General features: G+C 44.8%; 1 protein-coding gene across 1 annotated transcript in view; it reads left to right on the top strand.

Annotated features, from left to right (window-relative positions):
* The window catches only part of INSC (INSC spindle orientation adaptor protein), a 130,048-nt gene that overhangs the window by 21,994 nt on the left and 83,420 nt on the right, over positions 1-24,634 (top strand). The window contains exon 2 of the mRNA XM_012780712.2: positions 15,165-15,265. Within this exon, the coding sequence (XP_012636166.2) occupies positions 15,165-15,265 (101 nt within the window). The remainder of the gene's footprint in view (positions 1-15,164; positions 15,266-24,634) is intronic.

The raw sequence follows: 24,634 nt of genomic DNA, 5'->3' as shown, positions 1-24,634 counted from the left end.
CTTGTTAGACTATATCACTCTATGTTCCTTAGCTTTAGTTCTGTTGTACTTTTTTCTCCATTTGTCTCTTTTGGCTGTGAATTGAATAATTTCTTTTGTTCTGTCTCTCAATACACTTAATCCATTCTTTAGCTGTGATTAAATTGTCCAATGAGTTTTTCATTTTAATTATTGTATTTTAATGTATAGAAATTCTATTTAGTTCTTTCTCACATTTTCTTGGCCATATTTTATAGCCTTTGTTCTTTGAAAATGTTTCAAAGTCTTATTTCTTAAAACTAAATTCTCCAACAGATAATGTAAATTCAGGCCACAAACATAAATGAGAGCCATTCCGTGTCATTAATTCTCAACTTTTCTTGCTGACACTTTTGGTATAGGTTTATTTCCCATTTACCCTTACACTGAGTTTCTGGTTTTCTATTCCTCTATTTGATTCCTCCCCTTGGAAGTCCCTTGGATTTATCTCTCATCTCCCCTGCCCTGTACACACATGAAACAGAAGTTCAGAAAACACAACATTCAGCAGATGTTCTCAGGGAATAAACTCCCTTCCACTTACTCTTGCTTAGGACCCCTGGTTCTGCTTTTGGTCTCTCTAGATTTCTCATATTTTTGCCATCTCAGTTATGCATGTAAAAATATTAAAAGTATCATTAGTCATCCTTTGAAGCTGTGGAGAAATATTTTAGAGTGTCCAGTCTTCCATAGTTCTAGAAATAAAAATCCTATGTGAGTTTTCTATATAAGGAGAGAGCTCAATTGTTAATTAAAAATCAGGTACTGAAAAATATTGTCATAGTATGGAGGACTTTAAAGAGAGAGTAGAATCTTTACCCTCACTCAGCTTATTAGCTGTGTAAATTATTGAACCTTAGTAAATTATTGAGCCTCTCTGGGTCTCCATTTCCACATCTTAATAATGGGAAAAATAGTAGTACTGATTATTTTGGACGTTTGGAGGAATAAATGAAATTATTTATGTGAACCACTTAGAAGAGTTCTTGGCACATACTTCAGTGCCCAATACCATATGTCACTGAATTTAAGATGTCATATATTGTGAGATCCCTGTTACTTCATAAAAAAGAAAATATGGTTCCAATTAAACTATGACACAATGCCAAGATGCCACTGACTGAAATATACATCCCAATTTGGGATGTTAAATTATGAAAAAAAAAATGCATCTTAGAATGACCTGACTAGATTAAATTTTAACTATTATTATGAATGGATGCATATGAGCAGAGAAGGCAGTGCTTGAGAAACAGAATCTTAGTCTCAGAATTGATAGGATTTTAAATGTTTCTAGGTATCTAGTCCATTCCACCCTTGTCCCACCAACTTCTGGACCCTGGTTGTATTGTGCATGACTTAGAGTCAGTGTTCAGAGGGCCAGTAGACAAACAAAATATTCCATCATCTCCTCCAAGACTGAGGAGGAAGGGGAAAGAAACGTATATGTAATGAGTGACTTCTGTGGGTCTAGAACACTCTTGAGTGCCTTAAATATAGCATTTACTTGAATTTTCACAATTAGCCTGATTAATTAAGACTAGTTGCTGCAAATAACTTCACCCCACCCCCCAAATATTAGTGGTTTAGCATATTATGTTTATTTCTTGCTTATCCCACAGACTGATGTGGATTGAGTGGCTGTACTGTAAGCTGTGATTCCAAATTCATCTTCTTCCATAGTTTTGCTCTGCCATATTGTGGCTTTCAGGTTGCCCTGGCACCACTCAACAGGCAGAAAGGGGAAGAGTAATGGAGCACTGAGAAAGTATACCTTCTATTACAATACATTTTAAAATTATTCAATACCTTACAATTTTCTTTCTGTGTGACTTTTTTGGGAGGGAGAACTTGGTATAGATTAGGGTATTTGGAAGGGCCTCCTATTTGAGGTAGGGTGGGAGCTGAGTCCAAAAGCATTGGTGTTACCTGGAGGTAGAAAAAGAGAATTGAGAGATTACAGTCAGGATGTGCTGGTATGCCATATGCCATGGCCAATGTATAGAATTATGGGATTGCAGCATGGTTTTGGAGCACCATGGCACACTCTGTTGGGGAAAGAGCTAACATTTATTGAACTGCTACTCTGTGTTAGACACTGTGCAAAGCACTGTTCAGATGCTATTGTGGCATGTGGCATACTAGACATAAATGTGTCTTGATAAGACAGCATTCTGTGAATGGGCTGTTTTCCATGTTTGATCCATTCTGTGCCCCAAAGAGTTAGATGTGACATATATAGTCCATGTACCAGATACCCTCTCTCTTTCTCAATATAAAGGATTCTTTAACTGAGAATGTTATGACAATGACAACAGGATTGTTGAGAATGACTGTGTTGTGTTCAAACTCTGGGTTATTTTGTTTACACATAGTGGTTTTAGAGTAGGTGATGGTTCTGTCTTTGGGTCCTTCTCACTAATGAGCTGTTGAGAATCCTTCACCTTTGTGGCTGAGCCAAGGATCTGGTTCAGTGTGAATTCTCCTTCAAATGCCCCACACTACTTTGATCACATGGGATATGAGCTGTGATGTTAATTGTTTCTTCAGGGTTAATTTTACTATTCACAGAAAACGTCTTAGTGTTTTGGTCTATATTTATTCAAAGCATGGTCTCTGTTTTAGTTCATTTTGTGCTGCTATTACAGAATGCCACAGACTGGGTAATGTACAATGAACAGAAATCTATTGGCTCACAGTTTTACAGGCTGGAAGGTCCAATATCAAGGCATCTGCCTGCTTGGTGTCTGGTGAGGCTATTCTCTTCTGCAAAGATGATGTCTTGTATGTGGAGAGGGGGAAGGCTGGATTCTCACATGGCAGAAGGTACAAGAGCCAAGAGAGCAAGCCCATTTCTGTGAAGCCTTTTGTAACAGCATAAATCCATTCATCAAGGCTCTGCCCTAATGGCTTACAGGCATACCTCAGAGATACTGCTGGTTTGATTCCAGACCACTGCAATAAAGCCGATATTTCAGTAAAGCAAGTCATACAACTTTTTTGGTTTCCCAGTGCATATAAAAGTTATGTTTATACTATACCATAGTCTATTAAGTGTGCAATAGCATTATATCTAATAAACATTCATACCTTAATTTAAGAATACTTTATTGGGCCAGGCATTGTGACTCATGCCCGTAATCCTTTGGGAGGCTGAGGTGGGAGGATTACTTGAGGCCAGGAATTTGAAACTAGGCTGAGAAGTATAATGAGACTCTGTCTCTACAAAAAATAAAAACATTAGCTAGGTGTGTTGGTGCACAGTCCTATGCACTCAGGGCTGAGGCAGAAGGATTGCTTGAGCCCAGGAGTTTGAGTCTTGCAGTGAGCTATCATGATGTCACTGCACTGTAGCCTGGGTAGAGTGAGACCCTGTGTCAGAAAAAAATACATTATTGATTAAAAATTCTAACAATCATCTGAACCTTCAGCAAGTCATAATTGTTTTGCTGGTGGAGGTTCTTGCCTTAGTGCTGATGGCTGCTGACTTATCAGGTTGGTGGTTGCTTAAGATTGAGGTAGCTATGACAACTTCTTAAAATAAGACAACAATGAAGGTTGCACATTGAATAATTGTTCTTTTCATGAAAAATTTCTCTGTTGCATGCTATGCTGTTTGATAGCATTTTACCCGCAAAATTGAAGTCAATCTTTTCAAACCCTGCAGCTTCTTTGTCAACATAGTTTATGTAATATTCTAAATTCTTTGTTGTCATTTCAACAATGCTCACAGCATCTCTACCAGGAATAGATTCCATCTCAAGAAACCACTTTCTTTGCTCATCCACAAGAAGTAACTCCTTATCTGTTCAAATTTCATCATGCAATTGCAGCAATTCAGTCACCTTCAGGCTCCATTACTAATTCTAGTTCTTTTGCAGTTTTCACCATATCTACAGTTATGCCCTCCACTGAAGTCTTTAGCCCTTAAAGTCATCCATGAGGGTTGCAATTAACTTCTTCCAAACTCCTGTGAATACTGATATTTGAAATTGATCAAAATATGGAGACAGTGTTTTCGAACCTTCCTCTGCTAGCTTCAAACTTTTCTTCTGTAGCTTCTTCACCTCTTTCAGCTTTCATAGAATTGAAGAGAGTTAGACCCTTGCTCCAAATTAGGATTTGGCTTAAGGGAATGTTGTACTTGATTTGACCTTCTATCCAGACCACTCAAACTTTCTCCATATCAGCAATAAGGTTTTTTTTTTACTTTCTTATCATTTAAGCATCCATCGGAGTAACACTTGTTTCCTTTGAGAATCTTTGCATTCACAACTTAGCTAACTGGCTCAAGAGGCCTGGCTTTCAGCCTATCTCAGCTTCCAACATGCCTTCCTCACTAAGCTTAATCATTTCTAGCTTTTGATTTAAAGTGAGAGATGTGCAATTCTTCCTTTCACTTGAACACTTAGAGGCCATTGTTCAGTTATAAATTGGCCTCTTTTCAGAATTGTTGTGTCTCAGGGAATAGGGAGGTCTGAGGAGAAGGAAAGTGATGGGTGAATGGCCAGTTGGTAGAACAAGTAGAACACACACACATTTGTTGATTAAGTTCTCCATCTTACATGGGTATAGTTTGTGGCTCCCCAAAACAATTATGGTAGTCATATCAAAGATCACTAATTACAGATCACTGTAACACACATGGTAATAATGAAAAAAATTGAAATATTGCAAGAATTACCAAAATGTGACACAGAAACATGATGTGAGCACATGTTGGGAAAATGGCACCAATAGATTTGCTTGACATAGGGTTGCCACAAACCTTCAATTTATAAAAAAAAAATCAATGTCGGTGAAGCAAAATATAGTGTACTGTAATAAAATTAGGTATACTTGTAATAACCTCTTAAAGGTCTCATCTCTCCAACAGTCACTTTGGGGATTAGGTTTCAACCTGTGAGCTTTGAAGGGGAAACAGATATTCAAACCATAACAATCTCTATGTACTAGGTTTTTTTTTAATCAAATATCTTTGTAGTAGGCTTTGCTTTTTTCCATATATTTAATGTAGTCTGCTTTTTAATATCCTTTGGTGGGAAGCAGCTCTTTGGGACTGAAGTCTTGGTAGGAAATGGATCTTTCCTTGGGCACAAAGATGGATATCATGAAACTTGCTATGTGGCACCATTAACTAGCCCTCTGGGTCAAAGTAGCCTCTGGTGTTATTATTTTACTTGCTGTGAAGTATTATGCAGGATACATGATCTTATGTGATTCTAATAATAACTCTGAGGATAGGTTCTATTCCCATTATACAGATGAAGGAACTAAAGGTCTGAGAGTCCTAGTAAGAGGCAAAACTAGAATTGGAATCCCAATTCTTCACTTTTAAATTTCTCAATCCTCACCATGCTACCTCCTTCCAAATGTTATTGAGCAAACTCCAGTTTGGAGGATTTCAGGAAGATAAAAAAATCAGAGAAAATTGGATTATCATTGTTGATGTAGCACTGATCTGTTCATGGCTTTGGAAGTAAGAGAAAATTATATTCGTGAAACTATAAGAGATTGTACAATTCTCTCTCCTCTGTCCTTTTCCCAAGGGTATAATAGACCTTTCAACCCATGACTCAGAGAGGGAAATAGCTTGCCCAGTGTGACCTTTGAGCACGATTTATGAAACAAGATGTATCCAAATTTTCACCACGTTGGAGCTATTCAATTTTCTCTAATGGCCTTTATCTGAGAGTTATGTCTATTCGTGACAGTCACAACCAGTAAGTCATTAGCTTAAAGTATACTGATTGTTAATTTTAGCACCCTGGGACCTGGGCCCAGTGGGAGAGGTCTCTCGCTTTTTGCAAATCGAATCTAAGGAACATTGAGCAGTTGGCTAACGTTAACATCAGGAAAAGTTAGAAAGAAAGAAGGGATAATTAAAAAGTTAAAGAGTAAAAGGAGTTGAATAGTTGGAGTTCGGGAGGTGGCAGAATGGTCTTTGGCCGCCTCCCTACTGCGTAGCACAGTCCTTATCTAGAAGAAAGATGGAACAAATCTTTAAATAAACACCCACTGTGTGCCGGGCACTTCACATATGTCATCTCACTGCAGTGTTCTCAGTGTTCTCAGTGTTCTCAGTTTATCTTCATTATATATCTCATGTTGTAGTTAAAGAAACCTAAAGCTCAAGGTCACACTGATAACAACTGCTGGAGCTGGGATTTGAACCTACGGAGTCCTACTCCTGAATCGGTATTCTTAACCAATAGAGCTCTGGATTGGGTGGCTCAAAAGCTCAGCCACGCCTCCCTTGGGGCTGCATTTCGACTAAGGTCTTGAGGTCTGGGCACTGGATTCTCACTTTTGACCCTGAGAAACTCTGCAGCTCAGGGCCAGTTCCCAGAATGTCAGTAACTGCAGCTTCTTTGTGTGGCTCAGGGCTGGGAGCTCCTCTGATGGTTAGAGCCCTGCAGCCAGAAGGGTCCACCCAGAGACACAAAGTGGGGACAACCATGGCTTTCCTGACTGCAGGAGCCTCAGCTTCCCTCTGGGATGGCCATGCATGCTCCTTCAGGGGAGGCTGCCTGGTGGTTGTCTTGGACAAGGTGGAGCCATTTAGAGGACAGGTGGTCATATAAATCAGGTACTGGGACACAAGGGCCTCGGTGGGGGACAGCTAGACACTGGGCTTCTTTCTCTCTGACCTCTGGGTATGCAGGAGCCCCCCTAAGTCAACCTGCCTGTCCCTTTCCAGGGCTGAGTGGAATCTGACCTTGAATTTCCTTGCCCACTCTACTTCCCTGCACTGGTGACCACAGCAAAGGAGGAAGCTCGGGAGTAATCATCCCTGCTTTGCAGATGGGGAGCTGAGGCCGCCATAGCCTCCCATGGAAAGCCACTCTGACCTCGTCGTCTCCCTAGGCTCCAGCCAGGCCAAGCCCTGTTTGGATTTTCCATGGGAGGATCTTATGGGAGTGAGGAGACCTGCCTGCAGCCCGCGGCTGGGCTTGCTGCGTGACCTCAGGTGTCTCTTCCTCTTCTGAATGTGTCTCTCCATCATCCACGTTAACCTCTCTGTGCTTCCCTCTCTTCATCTGAAAAATGGGGATGACAATGGTAACCTACCTCACGGGCTAGTTTGAGGACTAAATGTAAAGTGTTTAGGAGAGTGCCTTACACATAGTAAGCACCAATAATTACTTCTCCCTCTCTGCCGCCTCCTCGTCTTCCTTGTCGTAGTTGCTGTTACAGGGCATCATCCCTAGGGCCCCCATGCTCTAGGGGTGTGATGTGTGCTCTGCCCAGACGGCTGCCTGCATTTTGCTTGGGAGCTGCAATCTTAGCTCCATCAAGTTCACGGTATTTGTGTAGGTGAGATTCCTGTTGCCTTCTAGGTAAGGCCTGGAAGGTAGATGTATCCAATTAATCAGGTAGAGGCTTGGGACCTTGGCTGTGCTTTGCTAAAACTGTTCTGGCTCCAGAATTGAGGGGCAGAGCTGAGATCTGGGTGGTTCCCCCCTGACCTGATGTATGGGTGGCCCCCTATGTGATGTATGAGTGGGCACCCCCCAACCTGATGTAAGTTCTTGTGGGCTGTCCAGCCAGGATTTTCAGGGCCTGGGGGGGATGAGGCCCGGCTCTGTGAATCCTGAGGTCTGTTCTGCCTACTCGCTGGGTTCTGTCGCCTGACAGCTGTAGGGGACTACTAGGGCTTCCTCCAGGGAGCCAGAGCTCTCTATATTTCATGAGGCCTGGTCCATTCCGCAGTGCCGGGCGGCAGCTTGCTTGGTTTCTTGTGCCTCCCCTGGGAATGAGGGTTCTTAAAGTATCTGATTGCTGCGGGATGGTGGCCACCCCTGCTAACAGTACTGAGACATCTCCGATGACTATCGCCACGTTTGTACAGGTCACACAGAGGCCCAGAGCCGGGGTGGGGAGGGAGATAGGTTGTGGTTACCTCCCAGAGCCCTTTGCAGCCCTTTTATTCAACCCTAGTAGAGGTAGTCCTCTACTACCTCTCCATTTCCAGGACTTTGGTGCTTCCCTCAAAGCTTGTACCTGCCTCTTAAATGAACCCTTGTTGCTGATCTCACACCCTCGAGTCCATCCACTCCACTGCTCACCATGTGAACTGAAATCTCACTCTAATCTTTTCACTCCCCTGCCCAAATACCTTCAATGGCTCCCTATCACCCCTATGATAGAGTCTAAAAAATCAGTTCTTTTCCTAGTCGGAGTCATAGAAGCACCTTCCCTCCAGCCTCCTGAGAGCGATCTGGTCCCTGAATACTTGTTACCTTTTTTGGTCTCCTTACCACGGCTCACATTGCTCTCTTGGCCCTGAATGCCCTTGGCCCATCTTCACCTGGCAAAATCCTACCCTGTATTTGAGGCCCAGATCAGATGTCACCTCTTCTAAGAAGTCTGCCCTACTCCCCCAGCCAAAAGTGACCAACTCCAATTTCTACATCCCCACACTACTGGGATAGTTTCCTGTAAGCTCCCCAACCAGCACAGAATGCTCCAGCCTTCTAGAAACACTTGCAGTTCCCTAATCTTACCATACTGCTGATTCTGTGCCTGTCACATGCCCGTCCCTCTTCCCTGTACACTCTTTTTTTCAGCCCTGTGTCCTTCCTCTGCTCATCCCACATTCTTCTTTTAAGTTTCAGTGTTGGGATCATGACCTGAGAAGCTTCCTGGGACCCCTCTTTCCCGCCTTCCATTCTTATCTACTATTACTTAGAAGACCCCCACCCTCACACCACCCCTGCTTAGCGTGCCCTTGGTTACCTGCCATTGTAGTTTCCTTACAGCCTTGTGACTGTCCATTGGTTCATCTGTCTGTCCATCTGGAGGAACCTGGTGAACGCGGAGCTGGGGGTGGGGAGGGAGGCTGCCCAGCTGGGTGCAACCAGTGAGGACTTCAAGAACCCTGGAGGGACAGCTGGCTTTGTCTCGGTGCATGTTAGGAGCAGAGCCCTCGCAGTGCACTGTGGGTGTGGTGAACAGAGGCCCTCCCACGTGTCTCACCGTACACTCATGACAACCTGGTGAAATAGTTACCTTTGTCTCCAGTTTATCAGTGAGGAAGCTGAGGTTCATCCAGCAGGAACTCATCCAGTCAGTCAACAAGTGTCAGACACTGAGTCAGGCATGGGGGACCCAGCAGTGAGCAGGGCAGACCTCTGTTCCCTGCCCCAGTATGCTCAGGGAGAAAAAAGTGAGACTCCTAATGTCATCGTTAATTATTTAATTATAATTGTGATAACTTCTATGGAGGAGAAATACTGAAGGGGCTATGGAATCTCATAGTGAAAGACTTGGCTAGATCCGTAGGACAGCCCAGGCTTCCTGAGGAAGTGGCATTTGTTCTGAGTTCTGAAGGATCATAGGAATAACTTGGCGAGGGGAAACGGAGGCCAGGCTGCGGTGGGCAGAGGAAGGAGTACCGTGAAGGTGCTTGGAGGGGCGGTGTGGCTTGCTGAAAGGAGAAACACAGCCAGAGTGGCTGGAGGGTTGAGAGTGACAAGAAGAAAGCCTAGAGAGGTAGGCAGGGCCAGATCAATGCCAGCCAAGTGGGCCATGGGAGGGTTTGTTCTTTATCTCAGTAGCAAAGGGAAGCCATTGAAGGATTTTAAACAGTGGATCGATGTGATTACGTTTGTGCTTAAGAGCACTCTGGTGGTTGTGTGCAGAACGGTGTGGAGAGGGGCAGGGCTGGAGAGGAAAATGGAGGAGCCCATTAGGAGGCTCTTGCAGAGGTCTGAGTGAGAGATGACAATGCCTTTGACCAGCGAGGTGTCAGTGGAGATGGAAAAATATGGGGGATGAGGGAAAGGGCCACATCCGGGATAATTTTTGGGCTAGATGTCCAGAAGGTAGTCTGTGCATTTGGCCCAGACTAGGGAAGGCAAATTGGAAAAAAGCATACATTGTGAGGCCATTTTGAGGCGTAGTCTGCTTGCCAGGTACAAGGGAACTTGATTCTACTGCAGCCACTCAGGCCCCAGAAAGAAATCTCCTCCCAGTCTCAAGCTCCCAGCCCTGTGTCCTGATTTGTGAAACCTAGCCCGTCACAGTAAATTACTCTCCATGTCCCTGATTGGTGAAATCTAGGCCATGTGCTTCTGCTCTGTGTGCCTGATTGGTGATACGTAAGTCATGTGTTTTGCTTTTGCTGCAAAAGAGGCTTGGAAACAGGTACCTGGCTTTTTGAGTTTCTGTTTGGGGAAGCAAGTTTTCCTTTCACTAAGATTCCTAAGGACAGGGATATTTCTCAATTGTAGGAAGTGGGTTCATACGTTAGGGGACCAGAAAGAAAAGTAAATATTTATGCATGGTTTATCTTAATGCTCACAACAATCTTGTGAGGTTGAGTCTATATTTTCCCCATTTTACAGATGGGGAGACAGATATTGAGACATTGGAAAAGTGCTGATTTCTTCCCCAGCCAAGCAGTGCTCTGTAAGAGCCCTTTCAGCTCTAAATGTAAAGCGATGTGTAATGACAGATGACAGATGACAAGACAGCTCTATTGCTTCCAGCTCTTGCACTCTCTGAAGTCTTTAAGAAAGAGGGATTAGAGCCAGATTGGCTTGGTCCTGTCCCATGCCTCTCTGACTTCCCAGCTCCCTCCTCCTTCTATTAGCGCTTCTGCTGCAGCTTAACTGCTTTCCACAATATTTATTTACTGTCCCTTCCGTGTTGACAGCCCTAATGGACTCTGCAGATTAAGCAATCTCAGCCATGCCTTGAGCTGTACCTGGATCGGCCCATTAGACAATGGCAGAAATCACCCTTGTGCCTGGTTCTAATTGAATAATTTACTGTAAATAGCCTCCACTTCTTTCCCGAGCCCAGTCTCGTTAGCCAAATGGAGATGAGCAAGGGCTGTCTCTAATGGGATGTGGGAGCAGAAATGAGCTGTCCAAATGGAACTGTTGTCACAGCAGGCATTGAATTAAATCAGAGACACTTACAGCTTCAAGTCCTTCTTGTAAACTAGCCACTCCTGGTGGGGGAGACACAGCTCAAAGGCCTGAAGAAACAAGGCTGCAGGATCCATGGGATTCTCACTGAGTTAGGAAGGGCTCTGGGGGAGGTGATGAAGGGGTTTCCTCTTCCCTGCCCACTCCTTTATATGTCCTTTCCCCTCTCTTACTGGGCAAAGCAGCGTCTCTGCCTTGAGATGTATTTCTTAACTTCTTCCAAGATGAAGGACACTCCCTCTTTGATGCTACTATGTGCCAAGCACAATGTCAGGGACTTTTGCAAATGATCTCATTTAATCCTTATGAAGTTCCTGGGAGGTGGGTATAATTGAGGGAACCACATTTTTGGCAGATTAGTAATTTTCCCAAGGTTATATACTTACCAGGTATAGAATCAGGATTTGACCCTATCAGACTCCAAAGTTCATGTTGTTTGGAATACCAGTGAGATCACATAGCGTCGGGCCAAGGGTTATCTTGAATCCAGTCCTGGTTTCAGACTTTGGGCAGTGGGCAGGGGGTGGCTGCAAGGGCATCAGACTGAAGACGGACCTTTGCAGTAGTCGCGTTTCTGAGGACTGCACGCTTAACACAGGTCTCTGGGGAAGGCTAGTGCCACTTTTCAGCTTTATCTGGGACAATGGTCTCCCCTCCCCTGATCCCTATAGGGCCCATCTCTCTATATATGACTTTCACAAAAATAGCCAATAAATGAGGAACAAAAGAGAAATGTCCTCCACTTCCTCCCTCCATTTGACTGCAGTGATTGCTTCTTTTTTTCTGAGGACTGTTCTTCTGTCCTCTGGAGGACTCATAGTCTGGGAAGTGGGAGCAGTGGGAGGTGCTGGTGGGAGGGAAGAGTGCTGGACTTTCTGTGAAGGGCCCACTGGAGCTGGGTGTTGCCACCAGGGAATGGAATCAGGTTGCCTGTTGGCAAACACTGGGCACATGTTGGTGGTTTGTTGTACTCATCATCTTCACTGCTCTAGCACCTCCCCTCCAATCATAAACTTGGATTCTACTCCTCTGCCACCCACTAGTCTGTGCTTCTTACTAAATTTCAGAGGTCTCATTTGTAACAAGGGGCTGATGATAGTATTAAATGAGTTAATACTACATGAAGTATTTAGAACAATTCTTAGCATATGGTACATGTTCAGTAGATATTAGCTATTATTATTATTGCTATAGGCGCTTTATAAACATCAGCTGGGTTAAACTCCTGCCATTCCCTGTGTCACTTTCAAAATATTCTGCCTCATTCCCAAAGAACATGAGCTGTGGTTCCTTTGAGAGCTAATCTGGTTCACAGCCCAGGCTCTTGACCACGCAGGTCATTGTGTTGAGTCCGGTGCCCATTTTCACACTGAGCAAGATGTGGTTTCAGACATCAAGAAGTCTTGTACCACTGAGGGAAAGAGATGGCCATAAATAATACAGTCTGGGAATAGGGTAGTGACACATATGCAGCCCAGATGTCCTCGAGGTGCCTCCCCAGCCTCTGGGAACATGTGAGATGACGTGGACCAAGGCTGTGTTAGCCGGCAGGCTCCACCTGCATAACTGCTGGGAAGCTATGGATGAAATGGATGAACAAGGGCATCCCACTGGGATGCTTTAACAAAAATCAAGATATATCAGGCTTATTGTGTTTCCCTCAGCTAAGAGCTCAGAGCCCCTAATGGAAAGGAAGTAGATTATTTTGGTGTGACTTGTCCCTACTGTGCTCTATCTGGCTTCTTGTGCTCGCCACTTCTTTCTGAAGCATTCACAGATTGGTGATCTGGAATTTGCTGAAGAATTTGTGGTCACCAAGCTGCGTTTCTGGAATCTGCCTCCTAGAAATTCAGAACACTATTCTTATATTCAGGCATTGGCTCATGACAACTCTTCCTTTCTCTGGGTCACTCTGATATGACTTGAATCAGATCCAGAGGTTCATCTAGTATTCTGTGGTATGCTGCACCTCATCCTACAGAATCCTTTTGGTTCAAACGTTGAAGGGCCTTGGAACTTTCTTACTTTCTCCTTGTCTCCTCACCCACCTTGGGCTTTAATGCCCTCTCCAACATTTTGTACTTTGCTTCTGTTTTCTCCATGATGAAGATGAAAGTAAAATAGGATTTGCTTGCTCACTGCCATTTAATCACTTCTTAGCTTTTGCCCTGAGAAGTCAATATTTTCCTTTTTTGTAATTTAATCAAACATATAAAAAAGGGAAGAAACACCTCACTTTGTTGTTTCCGGCTTTTTCTTTTGTGTTGTCCTTTCAGCCTGCTGGCTCGCTAAGTTCCACAAATATACCTTCTCAATAATTATAATAGTGATAGAAACAGTGACGGGACAAGACATGGTAACAAAGGCTGGTTGAGCACTGTCACTATGCTAAGTGCTTTATGTGGTATATCCCATTTCCTGCATCTCTCTTAGCATGGCTGACCACAGGACTTAGCACATGGCAGACTCTAAGGGCAGAATAAATAATAATAACAGCTACTTTTTATTTAGCTCTCACCCTGGCCTGATACTTCTGCATTCCTTATCTCATGTCATCATCATAAAAGCCCTGTAGAATAGATATTATTATCCTCAGTTACAGATGAAGAGATAGGGCTCAACATAAATGTATTAACAATTCATTCCACTCATTCTTTCAACAGACAAATAGAGTGCCACTAAGTGCCCAGCCCTAGGCTGAGTGCCAGGAACACAGGCAGTCCCTGCCCTCAGGAGGCTCACAGTCTAGTAAGGCCCATAGATGAGGAAACAGGCAATGACAGCAAGTGTCTGGAATTATCTAATGTTCCAGTTTGTTCTGGCTCCTGCCTCTCTTTGCTTTTCAGATTGGCCATTTTAATCTTTCTTCCCAGCATCATCGGGGATTACTTTGTGTTCAGCCTCATCACTATTAATTAAAGTTTTCCTTCTCCATTCTCTTCTATAGGAGTCACTTGTAATCATGGACTTAAGAGTCTTCTGTTGCTCTAGCCAGGCAAAGGTGACAGAATATCCATTATCCCTAGGGAAGGCTTACTTACTGGCTTGGAGGAGTTGGCAGAGAGAGGGAGAGGGAGAGAGAGACAGAGACAGAGACAGAGACAGACAGAAATGAAAAAGAGAAGGAGTGTGGAGAAGGGACATCCAGGGGCAGAGAAGGGACAAGGCAAGGCAGGAGAAGACAAACAGGTGGGCAGCAAGTTATGGTCAAACCCTGAGGTGCACGTAAGCTAAGCACATCCTCAGTGCTGGGATCAGAGGCCCCAGGACCTGGTTCCCTTTTATAAGTTAGGATGCTTTTAGTTGTGCAGAACAAAAACCCTCATTCAGACTGCCTTAAATGATGAGAACTGTTCTTATCTTAGATAATTGGAAGCCTAGAGGTGGGCCAGACTCCAGGACTAGTTAATTCAGTGTCTCAGTGATCAAGGACCCAGCTATTTTTTCTCTATGCACTAACTTTGTTCTCCAGCTAACTCCTTTCATGACTGCCAGATGGTCTCTAGCAACAACGAAGTGGATATGTTTTCTTGTTCAAGTCCAACAGGAGAGAGATGATGGCTGTCTGTTAGGAGAAAGAAAACTTTCTCTAGGAGCAATCGTATCATCATTCATCGGCCTGGATTGAGTCACATGCTTATTTCTGAACCAATCACTAGCAGTTTGGGTGAAATGACATCATCTGAAGTGAAATGGATCTGGGAAAGCAACCACTATGCCCATTACAGGATCACATTTTCCAAGACAGACTTAAGCATAATCACAGTGAATAACCAAGTGCTGTGGTGGTATGTAGCCAGGGGATTAGAATGTAGATTTGCCACATTTAGCAAATAATATGGGATGCCCAGTTGAATGTGAATCTCAGATAAACCATGGGCACTTTTTAGTACAAGAACTTCCTATGCAACATTTGCTGGCCCGTGTGTCCCGATATTTGGTACCAAATGTGTCAGGTAAATATTTGGCAATGGGACATAAGAAAAGATTGTTGGGGCTTATAGTGGGCTGGGAACTTAGAAACTAGATCAAATCTGGTTCTGCCTTGTGTGAGGTCTGTTGAGTGTAAACTGGTTCAAAAGAAAAGGAGATCTAGAGGCTTTTTCTTCACATCTGCCTTGGTTCCTTGTGGCCTGGATCTGGGTGAGAAAGTGATTATATCTTTTTTCTTGGGGCCTCACTGAGCTGTCCTGCCCTCCCTTTTCACAGGGTCCCCACCGCTGTGGGCAGGCCTTGCTGCAGATTGGGATCAACATGATGGCACTGCCTGGAGGCCGCCACCTGGACTCCATCCCCATACCTGGGCAGCGGTAAGTCCTACAGCTCGCTGAGGCCCAGCCCCTGCACCCGGAGGCTGCAGGTGGCCCCATCTCTCCATGCATTGTCCTGGGGGAGGCTAGAACAAAGTATTGGGGATGCCACATTCACTTAGCAAATATGAATGGAACTTGGCCCTGGGACATTGAAGAATCAGGCATATCCCAGCCTCCAAGGACCTGTGATCTAAAGTGGAGGCAGACAAGGAAATCGAGTGGGGTGTGCTGCTAAGATAGAAGACCCTAGAGGAGGCTCCTGATCGCACCTAGGCTGGGAGGTCAGAGCCACAGGGGTTCCTTGGGCTTAATGCAGGGCCTCTCTGAGCCTCTCAGAATAGGCCAGTCTACCCATGGATATCTTCTCTTTCCCCCAGAGCACCAAGGAGAACATTGAGCTTAGAGCTGATCCTTGGGAAGTACTTGTTGCCCTGAGCTGGGCAGTGTGAGAGGGGAAGTGAGGCATACACTGAGCAGAAGGTGATGCCAAGATGGTGAGGTGAGAAGGCCTTGGGGACATTTAGTCTAAAAAAGGAGAGACCCAGGGGTCACTAGAGGTGTCTGCACACAGCTGAAAGGCGTGGAGAGGCTGGTGTAGATTTGACTTGCCTGGTTCTAGAGCCAGAACCAGAACTAGTGATGAAAGTGCCAGGGCACCAGATCTAGGCTGACCAACTGGGCTTGTCCTGATTGTGGCCTGAGAGTCCTGTGTCTCTGGAAACTCGGTCCCAGGCAAATCTGGACGGTTGGTCATTTTAATGTAGATTAGTCTATGGAGGACCTTGGCAACCTTAGGGCTCAGGGCTTCTGCTTAGCTTTCTTTCTTTTTCTTCTTCTTTTTTTTTTTTTTTGCTTCCTGAGAAGTTTTGAGGGGCTGTCTTGAGACAACAGAATCCAAGTATCCTTGGATACTTGGATAAGACTGTTAAATCATTGTTTTGTTTTATTTTGTAATGTTTTGTTTTACATAGTACATGTATCACTGACATCTTACCTTTATCCCTAATCCCTCGCCTGTGTTATTGGGATTTCAACTCAACTACATCATCAATTTCTATATTGTTTGTTTGGTTATTGAGTATTTGTTTTTGAATATGTGTTGCTTTTAAAATTAGAAAACATGATTAAAGTCTACTGGATCTAGGTTAAGCCTCTATGAAGGCACGAAGCTGCTCCCCTCCAAAGCCATCATTACAAAGAAGTTTTAGGATGTGACATACAGTTCATACATGTTCCTGAGGACTCTGAACACCATTAGAAATGTAGTTAAGAATTTTCTGTGCAGCTGGAAGCTGAAAATAAGGCCATATATGGGGGCCCAACTGTCTTTACATCCAGCGTTTCAAAGGTAGAACTCAGAGGTGGTGAGATGCAGATCTACCATGCAGGCGGACATGGGGCTGCCTCCGCCGGGCATGGCTGATGGCCTTTCATGAGATGAGGAAGGGTGCTCAGCCGTGGACACATGACCACCTGGCTTCAAAGCTGAGCTCTGATTCATACGAGCCATGTAGCCTGTGCAAGTTCCTGAACCCCAGCTTCCCTTCTGTTTTCCTCGTGTATTAAGAGCACCTACTTCATCGGGTTAATGTGAGGGTGAAATGAACTTACAAATACTAAGCGTCCTTCATACACTGAGAGCTACACAAGGGCAACCACTGTTTGCTGAGTGCCTGCTGTGTGTCAGGGGTTCTTCACGTAGATGATATGAGGGATGTTTTCTAGTAACCCCTCTCCTGACCCCTCACTCTCAGCAGGCAACCTGACTGAGAAAATAAGAAATCAGACAGATACTCTCAACAACCTAACACTTTAAACCAGGAAAAAGTGGAACTGTCCTGGATGAAGTGAAGTCTAAGTCTCCCCTGCCCTGACCCACCCAGGGAGTAGGTTGGGGACTGTGAAGCCAGATGGGTGGAGGCAGCTCTGGCTACAGGGCTTTGGGGGCCCTCCACAGACCCCCTGTGGTCCTGGGTGGTCATACCTAAGCTTGTGCTGGTGTCAGGGAAGCCATCATCACAGGGCAGTTTAGGCCAGTGGTTAGGAGTCCAAACTGCCTCTACTTGATTCTCAGTTCTGCTACTTATTAGCTGTAACTTGGGTCTTCAGTTTCTTCACCTCTGCAATGGGGATAATTTGTACTTACGTCATTGTGCTATTAGGAGGATTTAAATTAATATGTATAAAGCACCTGCCTGGCACACAGGACTTGCTTCATCAATGCTATGTTCTCCTTCTTCAGAGGAGGACTAGGGGCCAGAGTATAGAATATGGGCCAAGATCAGATTCTGGTACCCTTTGGGCCCCTGGGAACTACTGATCTCTTTCTTCCTCTTTCCTACTTTCAACCTCCTCAGAAATTTTAGGGGCAACAGGAAATTAAATTACATGAAAATGATTTAGGAATCAAATTCTTATTTTTTTTGGAGGCAGGGTAGGATTTCTAACCGATCTTGCAGAGCAAATGCCTTGAAAGGAAAACCCCAGACTAACATAACTGTAAGAGTTATGGGTGGCCATAAAAGTGGTAATCTGTGAAATTTTCTTTTTTTCACAATGTCTTCATCCTTACAGCTATGATAGGGCATGGTGAGCAACAGAGAGAGGTGGTATTTCCTTTAATAAGTTCACAGCTTAGTATTGCTGGGCCTGCCCAGAACACTGGGGGGATGTAATCCCCGGGCCTATCAACCTGTTCATCACATACGTTCTGGGGGCTTGTGTGAGAGCCACGTTCACAGAGAAGGCCCATGTGTATTTACCGGATGTCAGAGGCATCAATTTGTTCAATCTGATGCTGCATTCCAGGCAGACAACAGCAGCCACCTCTTCTTTCCTCCTGTTCCAAGCTGCAGAGGACTCTCTCGTGGGGAATGACACCACGGTTATTGTCTCCAGATAAATAATTAATGCCAGATAATTGACTTCCTTCTGTTGTGTTCCACTGAAACTGAATTTCATTTTGCAGTGCCATTGTTTACTTCCATGTGCAAAAATAAATAAATAAATAAGTACCATCGTGTTGCATGGAATCTTCCAGCAGCCTGGGTGAATCATGTGGGCTAGGCCATTGGTATTTGAGACCCCTATGAGTATATAGTAGCAAAAAGACCTGTTCTAGGTGCAGACTCCTGGGAGAGAGTAGGGGGCAGGGAGCTATAGCCCCCTAGTCCAGAGGTTGGGATCCCATGCTGAATTGGCATGAGCAATGAGAGGTGGTCTGACAGGATGCAGCGGTCCTCAACTCTGATGGCATCCAAATCTGCTGGGGCACTTTCATATTTGAAAACAAAGAAATAAAAGAACAGAACCCTACTCTTAGAGTCTTTAATGCCAGCCTAAGTGGTTGAAAGCATGTAGACCTTGGAATCGGACTTGGATTCAAATCCTAGCTCACTTCTTACCAGCTTTGTGACCTTGGGCAGCTGCTCAACCTGTCTGAGTACTGGTTTTATCTTCTATAACATGGTGACAATGATGACTGCTAAAAATGGTGGTATAAGTCCTTGGATGCAGGAAGGGAGATCTCTCTTGGGCCTCAGGGTGCTTTGCAGTGCAAAACCCTCATTCTCCCAGGCTTTACCAGTGATAGTAACCAAGACACTACCTACTCCCAAGCCCCACCAAGTAGTGAAAACACTGCAATCCCAGGTCCAAGTTCCTCCCTGGAAGGTCAAGCATTTATTGGTGGGAGTGAAAAGTGCCAGAGATGAGCTCCCTGGGCAGCAGGAGACTGTGGCTGCTATGTCCCTTGCTGGTCTTCATTGGCTCCTCTGTCTCTGGACTGCCATCTTTCCATCTGGGATGCTACATCTTCCTACTGGATCTGGGCATGGTGGTGGTGCTACTGAAACCCAGCCAGGATGGTCAGCATGTTGGCACCAGTCTGCACACTCCCAGGGTTGTGCCCTCCACCATCTCAGCAACAGCACGGCCCTCATTTTCTGCAGGGATCCAGATGGCCCAGTCCTTTGATTTAGCTGTCTTTATGGGAAGGGTCCTAGGGGGTAAGTTGGAGGCCAGGGTCCACACAGGGCCACGTCCAGATGTTCCTTCCTCACGCCCTTTCGTTTCTTCTCTCACCCACAGATCCAGCTAGGGCATCTTGCTATTTTCTCTCTGGGTTCCTGCCAGTGAAGGGGCGAGGGGCAGTATTGATTAATGGACGGGCCTTTACAGCCCCCATAACAAAGTTGGCTCACAGTTTCAAGCACTTGCTGCAGGCTGGGTACTGCTGCACACAGCTATTCATTTAGTCTTCACTATGGCCCATGAGTATAATTATTATTACGTATATTTTCCAAACGAGAGGTCACAGGTTGGGTTCTCTGGAGAGTAGCCTTTGAAGTGGAATTAAGAGTTCAGGATGGTTATTAGGGAGCACATTTGGGACCAATGCCTGTGGCAGGGAGACGGGGGGAAGCAGGACCAGGCAGAGGGTGAAGATGAGCTGTAATGTTGGCTCGATGACCTCAGCTGACCTCACAGGGAACTTTGGAATCAGAGTTGTCGTTCATGGGCTGAAATGGCCATATCCTTTATGTCCCACTTTTATCTGTCTTTGGAGAGTATTTAAAATTTTTTTTAATTAGAGGCCATTAGGCTAGGGCTGCTTCAGCAGTTTAAGTTTCTATGTAAGCAACCCAAAGCCCAGCATAATCAGTAAAAGGAAACTGGAGACTTTACCAATCAGAAACTGCCAACTAATGTCTAACTCGAGTCTTTCCACTCTAACCAATCATGTAGACTTTCTTTGTTCTCCTTCTGTGTTCGGCCATGTGCTGTCCATGCTGCTGGCTCCTGCTTTGTTCACACTTCATTCACTGCCTTCTCTCTTGGCCTAATCAGGCCTGGATTTGTGTCAAGTATACAATTTGGGACTTTCCTCTGCGACCTCTCTGGCTCAGAGTGCTGCCTGATTCATGAATTGTTCTTTGCTCAAATAAACTCTGTCAAATTTATTTTGTCTAAAGTTTTCCTTTTAATAAGTGGGCAGCTCTAGGAAGGGCGTGGCCTTAGGTGAGGTGACTCAGAGTATCGGGAGGGCCTGACAGCTGAAGGCTGCTGGCTACTGATATTCCCAGGAGCTGGGACAACAAATCCTTCTGTAAAGGTGAATCTGGGCAGCACAGCACAGCATCCATCCCCCGAGGAAACTGAGGTTTGAGGGGGTTGGGGTGAAGTTACTTGCCCAAAGACAGAGCTGACAGGTAGCAGAGCTAGGATACGTGTTCCTAGGTGGTGCTTAAACCTGAGTGCTGGCCAACACTACATTCTGTCTCTGCCTTTTCCACAATGTTCTTGGGGCATTACACAAACAAATCATTTATGCCATTATTAAGGTAGTTGTGTATTCATTAGCCTTCAACAAAATTATTCTACAAATATATATTGAGTGTAGATCATGCACCTTGTGTGGTGCTGTGTACTTGAGGACATGTTGATGACCTAGTCAGACATGGTTCCTACCCTCATGGAGCTCATATTTTATTCACTACCTTCTCTCTTGGCCTGATCAGGCCTGGATTTGTGGCAAGTACACAACTTGGAGCTTTCCTCTGCGACCTCTCACTGTGAGTGAATCACTTCCTCACACGGTTTCTGCTCAGCTTGCTGTCTGAGATGAGCCAGGACTGGATGCAGCTGCAGCTCGTGGCAGGCGGCCTCCTGGTCGCCCCTGTCTTGATGGGGAGACATCCAGCTTCCCTGAGCCAGTGGGGGCCGTCGGAGGCAAGCCTGTCTCCACATAGATAATGGCTTGCATGTGTGCACCCCTGGTCTGTGGCTGCTTTTCTGCTGGTGGGTCATTTTCTATGCCTGTGGTGAAATGTGCAGACTGTAATTGTCAATGAGATAATTGGATATTTTTCTGTTGTTTAAGCCGAAAGGAAACTCAATCAAAGCTAGAATCAAATTCCCTCCCTTCTCCCATTTCCCAAGAGAAATCCACAGAAACACAGGGTGTGACCTTGAGAAGACAGAGAGGGACAATGATTCAATAGTTATTTTTAAGAAGAAAGGTTGGATTTAGCTTCCCAGACAGTGCCGGGAACTGGGCTCATAGAGGCATTGGATGTTGGTGCTGGGAGCTTCCTCAGAGCTCATGTATGCAATCCCCTCATTATCATATGGGGGAAACTGAGGCCCAGAGTAGGGGATGAAACTGTCACAATGCTCTTCAGGCCCCTTCCCCACATTATGGAGTCCTGCCTTCCCCCTGCGGTGTTTCTTGAGTTTATTCTCCCACTCAGCCTCCAGTAAACCCTGGAGGCTCCCTACCCCGGTGGGGTTCTCATGTAGTGATTATCTATAATAGAGAAAACAATCTCATTCATTCATTTGAATGAGATTTACTTTGGACTGAGAACTCAGTTTGAGCCAGGCCCCGGGTAGGCTGGTAGTGACTTATGTGTGTGTTATCTTCTCTACTCAGTGATAAATGTCTTGAAGGCCTGAGGGTCAAATTCATATTTGATTCATATTTGTGCTCCTGGCTGTGATTAGAACACATATCGTAGGAGCTCAATAAGTGGTTGTTGAATGAGTAAGTGTTTAATAAATCCTTGATGAATGCACGACAAATCCTTGGCTAGGGAGTCTCAGGTGATGGTGAAAAATGAAGTTAAAAAGCTCAGTTTTTGTTCTTTTCTTCAAGATACTCTTCTGTCTTCAGCAAGCTAATCTCATGTGGTTTGGTAGATAACTGCTGTTGGGAGGGAAAGGGTAAGCTAGAGATTTGTCTTGATTAATTTAAATACTTTCTCTGGGTGAGAGTTAAAGATTTAATTGGTTGAAGGAGTCAAAGAATTAGAGAGGCATTTTATTTCTTCTGAAAAAGAGTAATTTAGAAATATTTTTGGCCTTTGCTTTTAAGTTCACTGGAAAAAACAGTCTGCCTTCCCATCATCAAGTTTCTTGCAGGATAGCACAGTGCAGAGGGAGCATGAACTAGGATCTGGGTCCAGCCTTTCACTAACTGGCCGTGTGTGTGCCCTCCAACAATCCCCCCTCTGTAGCATTAGTTTCTTCATCTGAGGATGAGGAGGTGGCCAAAAGTATGCCCAGCGACTCTTCCAGCTCTAACATTCCAGGGGTCTATGAGTGACTTTTAAATGGTCTGGTCCATTTAATGGACAAAAATATCCTACTTTAGTGCCATAAGCCTGAGAAAGCAATCTCATTGAGTAAACAAGATCTCCCCATTCCATCCTATGAGACCCAAACAGGATCTAGTGTTTGCCTTGTGACTGGGATGGAAATTTCAAGGCAGAGTAGTTTAGGAGCCCTCCTAGCATCTCAGGGTGTGTCCTGGTCAGGTTTCATGGAGGCCCCTTGGTACAGCCAGGAGAAATGTTTTGAGGAGGGTAGGGTGCCCTGCTTTGATGGAATATAATACAGGTGAACCCTGGGTCCTGGTGCTCTAACATGCTTCAGTATTCAACCCATTCATTTTCAACTTTACCACCACTCCTTGGGCTACATTTGGCAACTTGCCACCTCGCAGCACATGAGTCCATGCCCCCTCTCCTTTGCGCATGGTATTTCTTCTGTCTGAAACTCTATCCTCTTCCAAATCTGCTTCTTTTCCTGGTGAACTTTGAGGGCATCGTTTGAGGACCAACCTGGGAAACCTATAGAGATGCCCTAGCTTGGATTAAGTATCCCTTCTCTGTGCTCCCATAACCCTATCTGTTAACTTCAAAATGCCAAATGTGGCATAATGAGCCATAACTTTTTGTTTACGGTCATTCAGCAAATGTTTATCACGTGCTTATGAAGTGCCAGGCACTGTTCTGGGTGGAGGGACTGTGTCCTGTGCAATACAGAATCCGCCCTCATGGACAGCATGTCCACACCTCCCTGCTGCAGTCCCAGCACCCAGCCCAGTGCCCGGCCCACTGGGATGGTTGGTAACTTTAGGAGGCCGTTTCCAAGCGTCTTTGATATAGTAAAGCACTCCTTTACAGAGAACTGCCCACTCACACAGCAGTGGAATACAGTAAGGCAGAGAAATCCAAATTCTGGACTTGGAAGACTTTTTAATTAAAATTCCATTCTATGGATTAATAAAATGTGGTATATGTATACCATGGACTACTATTCAGCTCTAGGAAACAACGGTGATATAGCACATCTTATATTTTCCTGGTTAGAGCTGGAACCCATACTACTAAGTGAAGTATCCCAGGAATGGAAAAAAAACACCACATATACTCACCAGCAAACTGGTATTAACTGAGCAGCACCTAAGTGGACACATAGGTACTACAGTAATAGGGTATTGGGCAGGTGGGAGGGGGGAAGGGGCAGGTATATACATACATAATGAGTGAGATATGCACCATCTGGGGGATGGTCATGCTGGAGACTCAGACTTTTGGGGGGAAGGGAGGAAAGGGCATTTATTGAAACCTTAAAATCTGTACCCCTATAATATGCCGAAATAAAAAAAAATAAAAAATTTCCATTCTAAGTGAAAAGAAATTAAAATGAGACAAGAAGAGTGTAGGCAGAGATTCCTACATATTATTGACCCAAGAGTTTTAGGGGACACTGGATACCAGGTCAGCAGGACAAGCTGGGGATGAGGAACTGGTACCAGTAGCTGGCGGCCAGGGCACAGGTCTGCTGAACTGGGAAAGCTGCTCCCTTTGGCATCTGAAGTGTCAGGCACAGTGACCTTCCCCTGGTTATGGGCTTTGGGGAATGTAGGGGGCAGTCCAAGAGGCAAGGGTGGAGGGAGGCAAGGCCATGGGGGGGTGCAGAGACCCCCGGCAGAGTGCTGAGAGGGCCATTCCCACTGAGTCACTATTTACACCATCTCCAGGGCTTTGTGCTCTGGTGGTGCTTCTGCTGCAAATTCATCAGAGGTCTGTGGTCATGAGGCCAGAACCAGCAGTTCTGTCCTGAAAGTCAACAACATGCACCCCATTCTCGCTCAGAAAGAAATGAGGCAAAGGTTTGAAAAATGACTAGACACACCATAGTCTTCAAGTGATCACAGGTTTTAAAAAGGGCAGTGATGTGTCATATAGAGCAGTCTTATGTGGTGGAAGGAGCCCCAGCTTTGGATGTGAGGGTTTGAATACCAACTAAATTGCTCAAGCCCACCAAAGAACATAGCATAATTGTTAAGAAAAGGCTCTGGTCTCACATTGCCTGGACTTTTGTTTCCACTTATCCACTGTGTGATGCTAGCCAAGTCACTTAACCCCAAAACTCAGTTATGGGAACCTCATAGGATTATTTTGAGTGGTAAGTTGAGCTATTATGATTGAATCAATCACTTAGTACACTACCCAGAATTAATAAGCACTCAATCAATTTTAGCTTATTATCACTGTTAGCAGTGAGACATTGAACAAG

The sequence above is a fragment of the Microcebus murinus genome, chromosome 4, assembly GCF_040939455.1.
Source record: "Microcebus murinus isolate Inina chromosome 4, M.murinus_Inina_mat1.0, whole genome shotgun sequence".
Taxonomy (NCBI): Eukaryota; Metazoa; Chordata; class Mammalia; order Primates; family Cheirogaleidae; genus Microcebus; species Microcebus murinus.
The sequence above is the reverse complement of the archived record's forward strand: the minus strand, read 5'-3'. Positions and strand labels throughout refer to the sequence as shown.